Raw genomic sequence first — 15,299 nt, forward strand, 5'->3', positions numbered from 1 at the left:
TCAGGTTTTTTGGCGCCACCTTTTGGCTGCCAAGGTCTGCTCGGGCCTGGTTCCTCGCCCGAATCCCCATCAGGGGTATGAGAGTCGTCCCCAGCCTTACCATTTGCTCTCTGACAGGGGCAGAAATTGTCTTTGGGGTGTAATCTGGCTGGGCATCATCTTATGTTTCCAGTGTGTCTAAACACCTTTTTAGTAAGGCCTGGGACAGCGTCTCGAAGGAATCAGATAAGGTAGCAGTCTGTCTAACATGTCCATTCTGTCTGGTCTTTGCCTTGCCCTTAGGGGGCCCTCCTCGTGGCAGGAGGTTCAAGATCTCAGCCTTCCTCAGATGGGTGTACTACGCTATGCCTCATCGTCAAATCAATAATGCACTGGCTCAGAGGTAGAAGGGCTGAAGAGACCACCCTCTCTAGGGATGCATCTATGGCATCCACTAACTCCTCATGAATAGGAAGCAAGACTGCTCCTCCTTCACGACCTCCCAATAGACATCAAACTCACCTGCCATTATTGGTCAGGTGAAAAGAAGTGGTCAATATTGCAGTAATATGTTTGAAAGTATCTATAAACACTCTCTAGCCGACCTGGTGACAATTTGCCTTAGCTAATGTTTGTTGACAATCTGTTCTGTGCACGGCCTCTAAATATACTGCAGTTTGAGTAGAGAACCGCTCCCTCAGCGGAAGGGGAAACTGTCCGGAGCGGAGAGACACTCCTCCTACTCACAGGACGTGTACTCAATGCCCCCTAGAGGGGCGAAGTCACACAGCAGGTCTCGTCGGTAAGAGATGTGTTTCACATGCGACCAATTCCACTGCTATGTACACTGTCGGTTGCTGTGTGGGTGGCCGCATCTCCTTGAGGGCGCTATACCGAACATCTCCCTCACTAAAGAGAGATGCGTCAGAAAAACTGCCAGGGTTGTCCTCCAAACGCGAGGACCAAGTGCCCTCTATTTATTTATCATGGGGTCAAAAGTGGATAGATGGAGGGGCTCGCCCGCAATAACAATGGCGAACGTGATCATGGGCAAAAAAACACCACAGTGACATTTATTAAAGCCCAAAGTGTAACATAAAGGAAAAGCACTTATCTGGCTGCTGAGCAGCGAAAAAAGAGGAAGTGTTGTTTCTTGATGTTGCTTATATGGGACTTACTCTATGGTTATACTGTTAACATGTTGCAAAGACTCATGGGATTTGTAGCCTTTGAATAAACGTGTTGCTTAAGGCTGCTGAGTGGAATAAATGAAAGAGTTAAGCATAAGAACAATTGTTACTTACCTGTAAACAGGTGGTTCTCCAGTATTGGTGTCTTTCATAGATTCACATGCTTGAATATTCCCCGTCGTCGAAGTGGGAGTCCCACGGTATATAAAAAATAGCAATAATGCTAATATAACATAAATGATAACATCATACATAATAAAATAGAGATAATACAGTCTGTAAAACCTCTACAAAAGGTAACTTCCATAGGAAGACATTATAAAGAGAAAAAAACTCATTTGTAACATATCAGTGTCATTATGTTAGTCCAAACTGCAGCCAATCAGGCTCAAGCACCCTCTAGAACCTTCTCCTCAGAAGCTCAAGCCCTCAGATTTTCGTAGCACTAGTAATAATAGCGCATGAGGAGAAGAGAGCCTCTGAGGGGAGGAAGGGTGGGTCGCATGTGAATCTATGAAAGACACCAATACTGGAGAACCACCTGTTTACAGGTAAGTAACAATTGTTCTTCTCCAGTATTAGGGGTGTCTTTCATAGATTCACATGCTTGAATAGAATAGATAGCAGTAACTCCTTAGAACTGGGATTGCTAATAGATTCTTAAAATGAAGGCAAACATAGAGCTTAAAAGCATATAGCAATCACAGAAAGAAAAGGAGGAGGGAACAGAGGCTCACCTTATTTAAAGAGATGGCGAAGCACTGCTTGCCCCACTGCGGTATCCGCTTCGTTGATAGAATCCAAACAGTAATGTCTGGTAAAGGTGTGCCTACTTGACCATGTTGCCGCCCGGCAAATCTGGTGTAGAGGCACTCCAGCAAACAAGGCGGTGGAGGACGCCATCGCTCTCGTCGAATGCGCCTTTACTGGACACTGTAAAGGCTTGCCAGCTTGTTGGTGACAGAAGGATATGGCTGCTGAGAGCCACCTTGCAAGTGTTTGTTTCGTCACTGAATGTCCCCTCCGCATCCTTCCATATGCCACAAAAAGTTGATCGGATTTGCGGAAAGGGGTAGTCCTTGAAATGTAAAACTTTAGACAACGTCTGATGTCTAAAGAATGAAGTCGTTGTTCTGCCGGTGATTTTGGATCCGGGAAATAAGTCTTTAAGAAGACAGGTTCGTTCAGATGGAAATCAGTAGGCACTTTTGGCAAAAACGAGGGATTGGTACGAAGAGACACTCCATCGGGTTTAAATTGCAAATATGGAGGCTTGATTGTGAAAGCGTGAAGATCGCTTACACGACGAGAAGATGTTAGGGCCAATAGCAATACAACCTTACAGGTAAGAAATTTGGTGTCTGCCCTGTGAATTGGCTCAAAAGGAGGCTTCATGAGCTGTGACAATACCACGTTGAGCTGCCATGCTGGAGGAGGGCGTCTAATAGGAGGAAACTTTCTGAAGAGACCCTTAAAGAATTGTCGGATTATTCTGGATGAGCAGAGAGACGTCGAACCATCGTGTCTAAAACGCGAAATAGCTGCCAGAAAGACTCTCAAGGTGGCATGAGAGAGACCAGACTGAGCAAGGCTCAGAAAGAAAGGCAAAAGCTGCTCCGGAGTAGAAGTGAGTGGATGGATATCTGATGCAGCGCACCAATGGCAAAAACGTTTCCACTTTAGCTTGTACGTTTTGATGGTTGATGAAGCTCTAGCAGAAGCCAGAATGTCTCTGCATTCCTGGGGCATATCTAAGTTTGCGAATTCGAGGTATTCAGGTTCCATGCCCATAACTGAAGCGTGGTCGGGTCTGGATGGCAAATTTGACCCTCGTCCATTGACAGGAGATCTGGACGTGGATGCAGATGAATGGGAGCGCATTGGGATAACAGAAGAAGTTCTGAGAACCAAGCCTGTCTGGGCCAACGAGGGGCGATCAGTATCAAGTGGCAGGGTTGCCTGTGCATCTTCCACAACGTTCTCGGTACCAACGGTATTGGAGGAAATGCATAGGCGAACAGGCCGCTCCAATCCATGAGAAGGGCATTTCCGCTGGACTCTGGATGGGGATGCCAGCTCGCAAAGGCGGGGCACTTCCGATTCAGTGGAGTGGCAAAAAGGTCTATCATGGGATGACCCCAAAGGCGGAACACCATGTCCAGAGTAGGCTGATGAAGTTCCCACTCGTGGGTCGATGACGTGGACCTGCTCAACGAATCCGCTAGGATGTTTGAAACCCCCGGCAGATGGACCGCCGTCAAGGAAATTTGATGACGAAGAGCCCAATTCCAGATCCTTTGAGCTAGCCGAGACAATGGCTGAGATCTTGTGCCGCCCTGTTTGTTCATGTAGTGCATGCTGGTTGTGTTGTCCGTTTGAACCAGCACGGACTCCCCTTGCACTACGGGTAAAAAGGATCTGAGAGCAAGGAAAATCGCCATCAACTCCAGTCTGTTGATATGCCAGGTTCGTTGTGTCGCCGTCCACTTGCCCTTGATTGAAAGGTCCAGGAGATGAGCACCCCAAGCCTCCATGGACGCATCTGTAGTCAGTGTTAGATCCGGAGAATGGGCCAGAAACGAAACTCCTTCGTCCAGGTTGGATGGTTCTTTCCACCAAAGCAGACTGTCCTTCATGCGAGACGAGACTCGTACTAGGTCGTTGAAGGACCCTGACACTTGGCGCCATTGCAGGTCTAGTTCTTCCTGTATAGGACGAGTGCGTAGCCTGCAGTTCGGGAGCAGAGCAATGCAGGACGACGCCATCCCCAGAAATGACTTCAACGTCCGCACAGAAACTGACTGTTTTGAACGGATGATGGTGACCAAACGTTCTATCTTCCTCTGTCGTTCTTGGGAGATGAAGGCTTTTGATAGGCTCGTGTCTAGAATTGCTCCCAGGAAGTTTCTCCTTTGCAATGGTGCAAAATGTGACTTCTCCATGTTGATGGTCAACCCCAGTGACTCGAATGTCTGCAGGCAGAGACTTGTGTCGTGAGCCAGCTGTAGAGGGGATGGAGATTTTAGAAGGCAATCGTCTAGGTAAGGAAAGATTTGCACTCCCTGAAGTCGTAGATAAGCCATGACAGGGGCCAAGACCTTCGTGAAAACACGAGGTGCCGATCGCAGGCCAAAAGGCAGCACCTTGAACTGGTAATGCATATTGCCCACTTTGAACCTCAGAAATTGGCGATGGTGTTGGAGAATCGGCACATGAAAATAGGCGTCTTGTAGATCTATTGTTGTTAGGAAATCTCCGCTGCAGAGAAGCCGCAAGACTTCCGATAACGTCAGCATGCGGAAAGATTGTTGTTTCAGAAAGAAATTGAGTGCCCTCAAATCCAGTATGGGCCGCCACTCTCCCGTCTTCTTGGCAATGAGGAAAAAACGTGAGTAGAAACCTGTCCCTTGTTGAGATATAGGAACCACTTCGACTGCACCTTTTAGTATTAGAAGACGAACTTGATGTTGCAATTCCCTGAAATGGGGAGGTGGCGGGCCTGATGGTGGAGAATGTGGAGGAAACTCTGTGAACTCCAAGGCATGACCCTTGCGAACAATGTCTAATACCCATTGGTCCGATGTTATCAGAGACCATTGGGAATAAAACTGCGAGATTCTCCCTCCAACTCCTTGCGCAACTTGAGAGTCATTGACGTTTGTTGGTGGAACCCCTATAATTTGACTTTCCTCTATAGGGTTTCGACTGTGGCTGGCGATTAGACTGTTGGTTGGAATAACGCTGATTTCCTTGATTGTACTGGCGGTACTGAGTGTGTCCTCCTCGAAAAGTGGTTGAAGACGAGCCTCGTCCACGTGCGCCACGAAAGGGCTGCTTTTTAAATTGCAAGGATCCTAGCGATTTTGCTGTATCGGTGTCTTTCTTTATTGACTCAAGCGCTTCATCAATGTGAGCGCCGAAGAGAGACTCACCGTCATAAGGCATGTCGAGTATCTTCGACTGGACCTCCTGCCGAAATGAAGTGGATTTAAGCCAACCCTGACGGCGGAGCGCCGCAGCACTGGCAAGGATTCGAAAACCAGTACTTGCCACGTCAATCGCACAGTCGATCATTTCTTCTGATGCCCTCATGCCATCCTGAAGGATCTGTTGCGCCTCTGCTCTGGACGTTTCCGGTATCAGCGAAACCAGTGCAGAAATATCCGACCACATTTACCGGTCGTAACGACCCAAAATGGTCAGTGCATTTGCAGCACGAACGGACGTAGACGACATGGTCGAAATTTTTTTCCCAATTGCGTCCAAACGTCGACCCTCTCGATCAGGCGGAGCGGTGATAGGAGTCGCCGGGTTACGGGACTGCCTGCCTGCCTGTGTGACCACTGAATCTGGCTTAGGATGCGAGAGCAAACAAGCGGGGGAACCAGCCGGAGCTTTATATTTCTTCTCCAGGCGAGGGACTTGTGCAGGCAAGGAGTTAGGAGCATGCATGATCTTTATACCCTCTTTCCATACAAATTCTATAATAGGTATGGTGTGAATTTGTTTGTACGGTTGGTTTTTAAAATCATAGAGAAAACAGTCTTCCTGTCGTTGTGCTCTCGGTAATTTAAAGCGGTCCGCCGCTTTATTCATCAGCACATGGAAGCTGGCGATGTCAACCGGAGGTGAATCACCAGCATCTGCTTGCTGAGGAGAGGGTGTCTGTATCCGATAGTCATCGAATTCCGCCATATGTGGGTCCTGTTCCTCATCAGTATCCTGGGGTACTTCCCCTTCTTCTCTGTCCGACTCCTCCTCCTCTTGCGCAACAGGTTGCGGATTCATGGGGATAGTAGGACGGGGTCTGTCTGGTTGAACAGTCTGCTCCAAAGAATGCTGATGGTTTGTAGGGCCTGGTGTGTCCGATGGAGCGGGGCCTGGTGTACCCTGAGGGGTTGGCGGAAATCTTCGATTGTAGTCGTCCAGCATATGCTGGAGGTTAGAAAACAAAGATACTGGAAATGTTGCCATAGGAACCTGTACATATTGTTCGTCCTGGCGGTCAATTTCCTCCTCCTCCTCGTCCTCAGAACTTGTGTCCTGACATTTAATTATTAACTCCGATGGACTATGTGCATCGTCAAGGACATCGTCGTCCCCAATAGATTCCGTTTCGTGATCAGTAGCCATCATTGGTGATGGTAGCTGGAGAGTAGGAGGTGGCAAGTGGAGAGTAGACTCCTTGCCAGAGGCCATGGAAGGCAGAGGCACTAGAGGCATAGTGGCGAAAGAACCCACTCCTGACGTGGATCCTGTATGTTCCGGCCGTGATCCCTGTGAAACTGCCACAGCTGTAGCTGTCGCCGTCGACGAGGCAGTTGTTTCCACGGCGGGCGTCGACAATGTAGCAGTAGACGTCGACGAGCGTTTAGGCTCTACCGTCGACGGTGCCGTCGTCGACGGAATCTTCGTCGACGGAATCTTCGTCGACGGTACCTTCGTCGTCGGTACCTTCGTCGACGGTACCTTCGTCGACGGCACCTTCGTTGACGGCACCTTCGTTGACGGTACCTTCGTCGACGGAATCTTCGTCGACGGATCCGTCGTCATCTTCTTCGTCGACGAAGCCGTCGTCGACGAGCTGGTCGACGGAGCGGTCAGCGTCGACGGGACCTTTGTCGACGATGAACTCTTCGACGTCGACGAGGATTTCTTCGTCGACGGTAATTTCGTCGCCGACGAGACAATCGGGATCGTCGACGAGACAGAGGAGATAGAAGCTCTCGTCGACGTAGAAGACGTCGACACAACCATCGTCGACGACGAGGAAGCAGACGTCGTCGTCACTGAAGTCGTCGACGAAGACACCACAGCCAATCTTGTGGATGGAACGGTCGTCGACGAGCCCGTCGACAACCGCGGTGTCAGAAGTGTTACAACACTTATAGTGGCCGGAAATGACGCCTGAGAGCCAGGTCTCGTGGGCGTAGACACAGAAACCATAGGAGCTGTTGGTTGAACTTGTGCCACTGTTAAAGCCAACTTTTTCTTCTTCAAAAAAGGAGAAGGTAATTCCTGAACACTTCCACGCTTGGAAGCAACAATAGAACAGCCTGACTGGAAACTTTCTGCATCTGACAAAACATCCTCTTTATCCTGAAGGCGCTTCAACCATAGAAGAAGACGACCTTCCCTGTCTATGAGAGTCTTAGCTGGAAAAGCTCTACAGATTTTACAGTCATCCACCTTGTGTTCAGGATACAAACAGTAAATACACTTTTGGTGGGGGTTCTTCTCAAACAAACGTAGCTTCCCACAGGAAGAGCAAGGTCTAAACAAAGACTTCTTACTTGACATCTTGTAGAAAAAACAACTGAAGTGAAATACTTGAAGAAAACTGAGCAGAGCTCAGGGAGACTCCCTTCACACGATGTGCGGTAGACAATCTGAGGGCTTGAGCTTCTGAGGAGAAGGTTCTAGAGGGTGCTTGAGCCTGATTGGCTGCAGTTTGGACTAACATAATGACACTGATATGTTACAAATGAGTTTTTTTCTCTTTATAATGTCTTCCTATGGAAGTTACCTTTGTAGAGGTTTTACAGACTGTATTATCTCTATTTTATTATGTATGATGTTATCATTTATGTTATATTAGCATTATTGCTATTTTTTATATACCGTGGGACTCCCACTTCGACGACGGGGAATATTCAAGCATGTGAATCTATGAAAGACACCCCTAATACTGGAGAATCTAAGCCTCCATTCCTGGCATAGAATAAACACCATATTTTTGATCCACATGAAAGTGCATGGCCCTTGCCAAAAAATGAAATCTGCACTTGCAGAGGAAGGACTTAAAGATCTCTTGTATATCTTTCAAGTGGAGCTAAAATAGCAAGTTTCAGAGCAGATACTATGTCATTGAATTATGAGAAGTACCAACTCGGTCTATTGCTCCTTGAGCTCTACTACTGGGACAGTAAGAAACAGCACCAACGTGCTTGAAGTGCTTATCTCATTAATTTTATTAAGTAGAAATTATCTTTCCTGTTGAGCTAATTCAAGATACTCTCTGATCTTTCTGATTTACCGCACCATGGCTTGCAAGGGATTTACTCCGGAGACCAATTTGGGCTGGGGCCAGTAATCTGTCAGCCAACCAAAAGAAACAACGATGAAATTTGATAATAATCCACAGTTTCCACAATGAAACATCTGGATAGCTTTAAGTGGCTACACAGAGAGTATCATCTGAGCAAGTATGGGGAGACAGATATGCAGAGGTGATTCTGAGCAGATGTAGAGGAGAACCAGACTGGTCAGTAGCACAAAGACGTTACTGTCAATCAGACAGCAGACACAGGAATTTCCGAGTGACAAGACAAGATTAGAGCGTTACTAATTCTGTTCCCATCACACAGCAAATTAGAATGAGGAGTTAGTGAGTGATCATTACTCTGAGCACACCAGCTTCTCGAAGATGTATGCCTGTGGCACAGAAGAAGGAGTCAAGTCAAGTCAAGTCAAAGGATTTATATAGCGCGCTACATACCCAGAGGGTCTCAAGGCGCTTGAAGAAGGGTGGGGAGTTACTTGTCGAATATCCACGTTTTGAGTTGTTTTCTGAATGCTAGGTGGTTCTGAGTAAGGCGAAGGTCAGTGGGAAGTGAGTTCCAAGTTTTAGCTGCTAGGTAGGAGAAGGATCTACCTCCCATGGTGGTTTTGTTGATGCGGGGTACAGTGGCAAGGGCTTGGTTGGAGGATCGTAGCTGGCGGGAGGGGGTGTAGAAGGATAGTCATGTGTTGAGGCATTCGGGTCCGATTTTGTAGAGTGCTTTGTGTGCGTGGGTTAGGAGCCGGAAAGTGATCCTCTTATTGACGGGGAGCCAGTGGAGGTTTTTCAGGTGCTCAGAGATGTGTTCTTTACGCGGGATGTCTAATATGAGCTTGGCTGAGGCGTTCTGGATGCGTTGTAGTTTTTTTCTGGAGTTTTGCGGTGGTGCCGGCGTAGAGGGTGTTTCCGTAGTCCAGTCGGCTCGTGACCAGAGCGTGGGTGACTGTTTTTCTAGTTTCGGTAGGGATCCAGCGAAATGTTTTTTTGAGCATGCGAAGAATGTTGAAGCAAGATGAAGAAACGGCGTTGACTTGTCTGTTCATCGAGAGTGAGGAATCTAGGATGATGCCCAGGTTCCGTGCGTGGTCCGTCGGGATGGGTGCTTTTCCAAGGGCCTCTGGCCACCAAGAGTCGTCCCAGGCGGAGGGGGAGGAACCTAAGATGAGGACTTCTGTTTTGTCAGAGTTCAGTTTCAGACGGCTGTGCCTCATCCATTCGGCTACTTCTTTCATTCCTTCGTGTAGGTTGGTTTTGGCTGTGTTAGGGTCTCTGGTGAGTGATAGGATTAGTTGAGTGTCGTCGGCGTAGGAGATGATGTTGAGGTTATGTTGGCGTGCGATGGCCGCGAGGGGGCTCATGTAAACGTTGAAGAGGGTGGGACTGAGTGAGGACCCTTGAGGTACGCCGCAGATGACTTCAGTGGCCTCTGACTTGAATGGTGGAAGGCGGACTCTCTGGGTTCTTCCGGAGAGGAACGAGGTGATCCATTCCAGTGCTTTTCCTTGGATTCCGATGTTTTTGAGGCGCTGTAGAAGGGTGCTATGGCAGACTGTGTCGAAGGCTGCGGAGAGGTCGAGGAGGATGAGGGCCACTGTGTCTCCATTGTCCAGTAGAGTTCGAATGTCGTCTGTTGCTGCGATGAGGGCGGTTTCGGTGCTGTGCTTGGCTCGGAAGCCGGACTGTGAGGAGTCGAGGGATTTGTTGGTTTCGAGGAATGCGGCGAGCTGGTTGTTGACAGCTTTCTCGATGACTTTGGCCGGGAATGGAAGGAGTGAGATAGGGCGATAGTTTTTGAGTTCGGTGGGGTCAGCTGTGGGTTTCTTCAGGAGGGCGCTTAGTTCGGCATGTTTCCAGCTTTCCGGGAAGGTTGCGGAGTTGAGGGAGCAGTTGATGACGTCTCGGAGGTGCGGTGCAATAATGGCGTCAGCTTTGTTGAAGATGTGGTGAGGGCAAGGGTCAGTGGGGGATCCTGAGTGGATAGAGTTCATCAGACGGATGGTGTCCTCAGTGGAGATTGGCTTCCAGTCATTGAGGGTGTTCAAGGGGGGTGGGGTTCCTGCAGGGGATTGGGAGGGTTGGTCTCCAGGTTGGTTGTCGAAGCTGTTGTGGATGTCTGCAATTTTGTTGTGGAAGAATGAGGCTAGGGAGTCACAGAGGGCTTGAGAGGGGGTGATGTCGTTGGAGTTGGCTGAGGGGTTGGTGAATTCCTTGACGATGTTGAATAATTCCTTGCTGTTGTGGGCGTTATTATCTAGACGGTCCTTGAAGGCTGCTTTCTTGGCATTTCGGATTAGTTGGTGGTGTATGCGGGTGGCGTTTTTGAAGGCGTCCTTGGTGCTGGTGTTAGGGTCTTTTTTTCAGGCCTTCTCAAGGGAGCGACAGAGTTTCTTAGATTTCTTAAGGTCATCGTTGAACCAGGAGGCCTTCTTGCTGCCTAGTTTGATTTGTCGTTTTTTCAGTGGTGCTAGGATGTCGGCGCTGTTGGATAACCATTGGGTGAGGTTGGTGGCTGCTTGGTCTGGGTTTGAGGAGTGGGCGGGGGGCTTTTGAAGAAGCGATGAGGAGATCTGGTCGATGGTGATTTTGTTCCAGTTTCTTTGCAGAGTGGGTTGGGGGTGGTTGTTGGATGTGGGCTTGTTGTAGGTGAAGTGAACGCAGCTGTGGTCAGTCCAAAGGAGAGCTGTGGTGTGGCTGAAGGAAACATGTTTGCTGGAGGTGAAGATAGGGTCGAGTGTGTGACCTGCGATGTGGGTGGAGGTAGTGACAAGTTGTTTAAGTCCGAGGTTTGCGAGGTTGTCCAAAAGGGTGGTGGTGTTGCGGTCTGCAGGAGGAAGAAACAAACACATTCACAGGGATGTATCAAGAAGAGAATGGAGTAATGAGCCCTAAAATGGGGAAGGTGTGAGATCTTATAGTGTGTTTGAAGAGTACTGTGCTTCTGTAACAAGTACAAGTCACAAGTGAACTCTGTGTGCGCAGGATGCAGTGAATGGCCCACTTAACCAAATGATGTAATACAGGAGGAAAGGGATACAGAAATATGGTTAAAGGATGTACTATGTGCATAATATATCCCACCTACAAAATGATTAATATATGTTAAATATATTGCACAGCTGGTGCACAGCCAAGATGGTGGCGGTGATGGAAGCTACTCCGCGGAGCTCCTAAGCCTGAATTCTATCCCGGGCTCCCAGCGCACAGATTACTAGGGGCTGCTGGGGAAGGGGTGAATGGTCCTGATGAAAGGGACAGCGGATGAGGGCCCGGCATTACATTTCAATACATAGTACATCGTATATTCATTGTGCGGAGGATGAGGCTCGAAACGAACTGTAGGTGACACAGGAGGCACCAGCTTGGTCGGGCTGTGTTCTGGGCATCCTATGCTGCCTGAGAGCCCACACTGCCGCATTGTGACAATGAATTGCAAACCAGATGAGGATAGCAGCTGATGTCAATGCAATGGGCAGTAGGATGTCATTGTCGTCCATAGGTCCAGCAACAAACAGCGTATGTCCGAAAATGGCCTTCGCTTGGTTTGTGTTGATCCTTGGGGGACTAGAGCTACAACAGGACAGGGGTGGACACCGGGCGCAGCCTGTGCTGGATGAGCGCCATCACTGGGATGTGAGGGCATCTCTTCCTCTTGCTGGCGTAAGGAGAAATGCTGGCCCAGCAGAGGGCCAATGGTCAATGAAGGCAATCGATGAAGCTGGATGCTACCGGAAGTAGCTTATGAGTAGTGCTCGAGCTGCCAGAGCCTGCCATGTCTGGCTAGGGATTCACACTCAACAAATAGACTGCAACACATTCTATTCTATCACCATGCCATACGAGTTTGAATGACTGTGGCCATCTTGAAAGTAAAAATGGCCACTGCAAGTAGAATGCCTGCTATATTTTCTTATTTTTTTATTTCAGGATATACATGGCAACACCATACAGCTTAAGCATATATTTCATAGATACAATGTACAATTGTGTTTCTCTAATTTTGACTGCACACATGGCAGCGTTATGCCACAAAACATGTAACACAGGCATAATATAATATACATCCTATATTGTTTTTCTTTTGAATAACAGAAATACAACTATCAGTAAACACAGAACTGTTGCAAAGGAAAAAATAAAAAACTGGACAGCAAGTAACAAGCAGCATTCCTGCATATCCCCTGACGTCAGGGACAGGTGTGGTTGTACAGTTTGTTTAGAGTCTCATCCTGCTCATAATGAATGTATGATGTACTATGTAACAAAATGAAATGCCGGGCTCCCATCCCCTGTGTACCTCCCCTAAAACTTAGTGTGATGGTGACCACCCGTTTCCTCCCAAAACCAAGGTTCTGGGATTCTACCTATGGTGGGCAGCCCGTCTCCCTCACGGCCCAGTGGGCCCAGAGACTTCTGTGTTAAGTGGTGTTACCTGGACTCTTAGGGGTACCTCTGCCACTTCTCATTTGTGCGACTGGGGTTCCAGTCTGTATATGGGTATCAGATCCCGCTGCCACCTGTCCCGGGGGGCGGTAAGTTACTCAGCAATAATCCCCACGACTCCAGATCTCGTTCGGCATGTTCATCTGTACGGACTATACGCAGACGTCTCTCTTCTGCCACCCCCATTCAGGCATATCTGCTATCCATCTGAGTAATTTGAGGGGCGCAGGGTGCGTCAAGTGTATCGCTATGCGGCGTCTAGCGAGTATTAGTCATAAGTTCGCGAACTTATGTTGCATTCTATTACTCGTCTTCGGAAGCGGCAAAACCCCTAAGAAATTATTTCCTCAACCCGAAAGCCAGTCGCCTCTCGAAGTGCCTCCAATGCCCCGGACCACTACTGCTGGAGTCGAGGGCAATCCTACGTCGTATGAACGAATGTGGTTCGCCCGATGCCAAAGCCGGGACACTCTACGGAGCGAGTCGCATTGACACGTGCGAATCTGAGAGGGGTCATATAAGTGCGATGCAAATAAGGAAAATGCATAAGCTTGAAGCCGGCGTTGCTGGACACCTCCCATACCTGTGCAAACGCTATTTTCCATTTATTATCTGTGTACAACAACTCTCTAACTGTGGCTTTAAAAAAATGTTTGACCGATATGTACTGATGACATCTTAAAGCCAGTCACATCAAGTATCCGCTACAGAAATGCCCTCAATGTCTTCATAGGTGACTGTACTTTTTCTGTGAATATATATACCTATAGGGAAATTCTATTAATATGCGCATGTTAGGAATATATTTGTTTCATGTGTTAGGAACTGTGCAAACATCTAAATACAGCTGTATTTGCCCTTTTACAATGCTAGAAAATAAATAAATGTATCTTGAAATAGTTGAGTTGATTGCACCTCACGTATCGTGGGTGCCATTTTGGACCCAGGACCTGCTGATGTTTTGCTCATCTACATCTTTTTGTTCTTTGTTCAGGTATACTGTCTTTCTCCAGCACTTTATTGAGACAGCAGAGAAGTTCTTCATGGTGGGGCACAAAGTGAACTATTATGTGTTCACAGACCGGCCCGAGAAGGTACCCAAGTTCACACTTGCATCTGGACGGAGGCTGGTCATCATCGAGGTCATGGGGTACAAGAGGTGGCAGGAGGTGTCCATGAGGCGCATGGAGATGATCCACAATGCCTCCAGGGAGACCTTCATCAACGAGGTGGACTACATCGTGTCGGTGGACGTGGACATGGAGTTCACCGACTTGGTTGGAGTGGAAATACTGAGCGAAAGGTTTGGGACTCTCCACCCAGGTTTCTATGGGGGTCAGCGCCCTGATTTCACTTACGAGCGTAGGCCGCAGTCTGAGGCCTACATCCCTGGAGACGAAGGGGACTTTTATTATGCTGGGGGCTTTTTTGGAGGCTCAGTAAGAGAAGTCAATCAACTCACTGGCCAGTGCCACAAAGCCATGATGCGGGACAAAGAGAGAGGCATTGAGGCCATCTGGCATGACGAGAGCTACTTAAACAAATACTTTCTGTACCATAAACCCACCAAGATCTTATCCCCGGAGTACCTATGGGACAATGGTATGGGGTCACCGGCTGTCCTCAAAAAGAAGCGTTTTATGGCCGTTTGGAAGAACCATGCAGCTATCAGAAACAAGTGAGAATTCTAGAGAAAAGAGCGCAAATTCAAATTAAAAGAAAAGTGAACTGGGGACAGGCATCATCATCGAGGGCACAAAATGCCTTAAGCCAAGAACATTCTGGGACTGCATCTTTCAAGGAGCACTCAGTGTGCTGTATTACATCAAGTTAAACTCTTGCACAGAAATTATATATTTGTTACTTAGTTGTTATTTTTTTGGATGGGTTATTGCTTTGGGGTATAAATGAAGGATTAGGGAGCCTTTCACGGGAAAATGATTGAGTACTGTATTTTTATTTGTTTTATGGTGGGATTAATGCCCGAAAATATTTTAAATTCTATAACGGAAAGTGTTGACCTGTGTAATATAGGGCATTCTCACTGGACTGACAGATGGAGAGACAATTGCTTCTTCACACTTAATATGATGAAGAAACTGCTCCCAGTAAAGCCCACCCTGTTGGGTGTAGAAATTCTTTGGACATGGAGAGAGACTTCACTAATAAGGAGGAAATCAAATTTCCCTCTTACATCCAGTCTCTACGCACAGATGAAAGTATTCGTCTTGATAACGTGACAAGAATATAAATCGCTAGTCAGCAGGACAATGCTTGATCATATTAAAATGCCGGCCAAGATCTCAGACTATGCATTGGTGCACTGGTGATGGAGCCCTGCTTGGGATCTGTTGATTATATTGTGCTTGGAGTTTGCAATGTTCTTTGTGCCACAGACATGTCCCAAATATGGCTGTAAATCTACTGTTTTCACAACTGAACTCTGAGACCCCAATGGAACCCACTGGCTCTTGCCGACACTGCTGAAAATCCATTTTGGACCTCTTATGTTTCTGGCTTGGGCCCGAAAAACGTTGTTTTTTTCAGCTTATTCTGACCTCCATCACCTTACTGAGGACAATAAATGTGGGAGATCCATACATTCTGAAGTGGAAACCACACAAAATAAT

The 15,299-nt window shown here is 47.8% G+C and overlaps 1 protein-coding gene and 1 long non-coding RNA gene across 2 annotated transcripts in view; one reads left to right on the forward strand and one right to left on the reverse strand.

Moving 5' to 3' along the window:
• Positions 1 to 14,609, forward strand: part of LOC144756376 (histo-blood group ABO system transferase-like) — a 59,241-nt gene extending 44,632 nt beyond the window's left edge. The window contains exon 2 of the mRNA XM_078646150.1: positions 13,664 to 14,609. Within this exon, the coding sequence (XP_078502276.1) occupies positions 13,713 to 14,351 (639 nt within the window). The 5' untranslated portion in view covers positions 13,664 to 13,712 and the 3' untranslated portion in view covers positions 14,352 to 14,609. The remainder of the gene's footprint in view (positions 1 to 13,663) is intronic.
• Positions 1 to 15,299, reverse strand: part of LOC144756377 (uncharacterized) — a 218,868-nt gene that overhangs the window by 144,752 nt on the left and 58,817 nt on the right. The window lies entirely within an intron of this gene.

The sequence above is a fragment of the Lissotriton helveticus genome, chromosome 5_1, assembly GCF_964261635.1.
Source record: "Lissotriton helveticus chromosome 5_1, aLisHel1.1, whole genome shotgun sequence".
NCBI classification, from domain to species: Eukaryota; Metazoa; Chordata; class Amphibia; order Caudata; family Salamandridae; genus Lissotriton; species Lissotriton helveticus.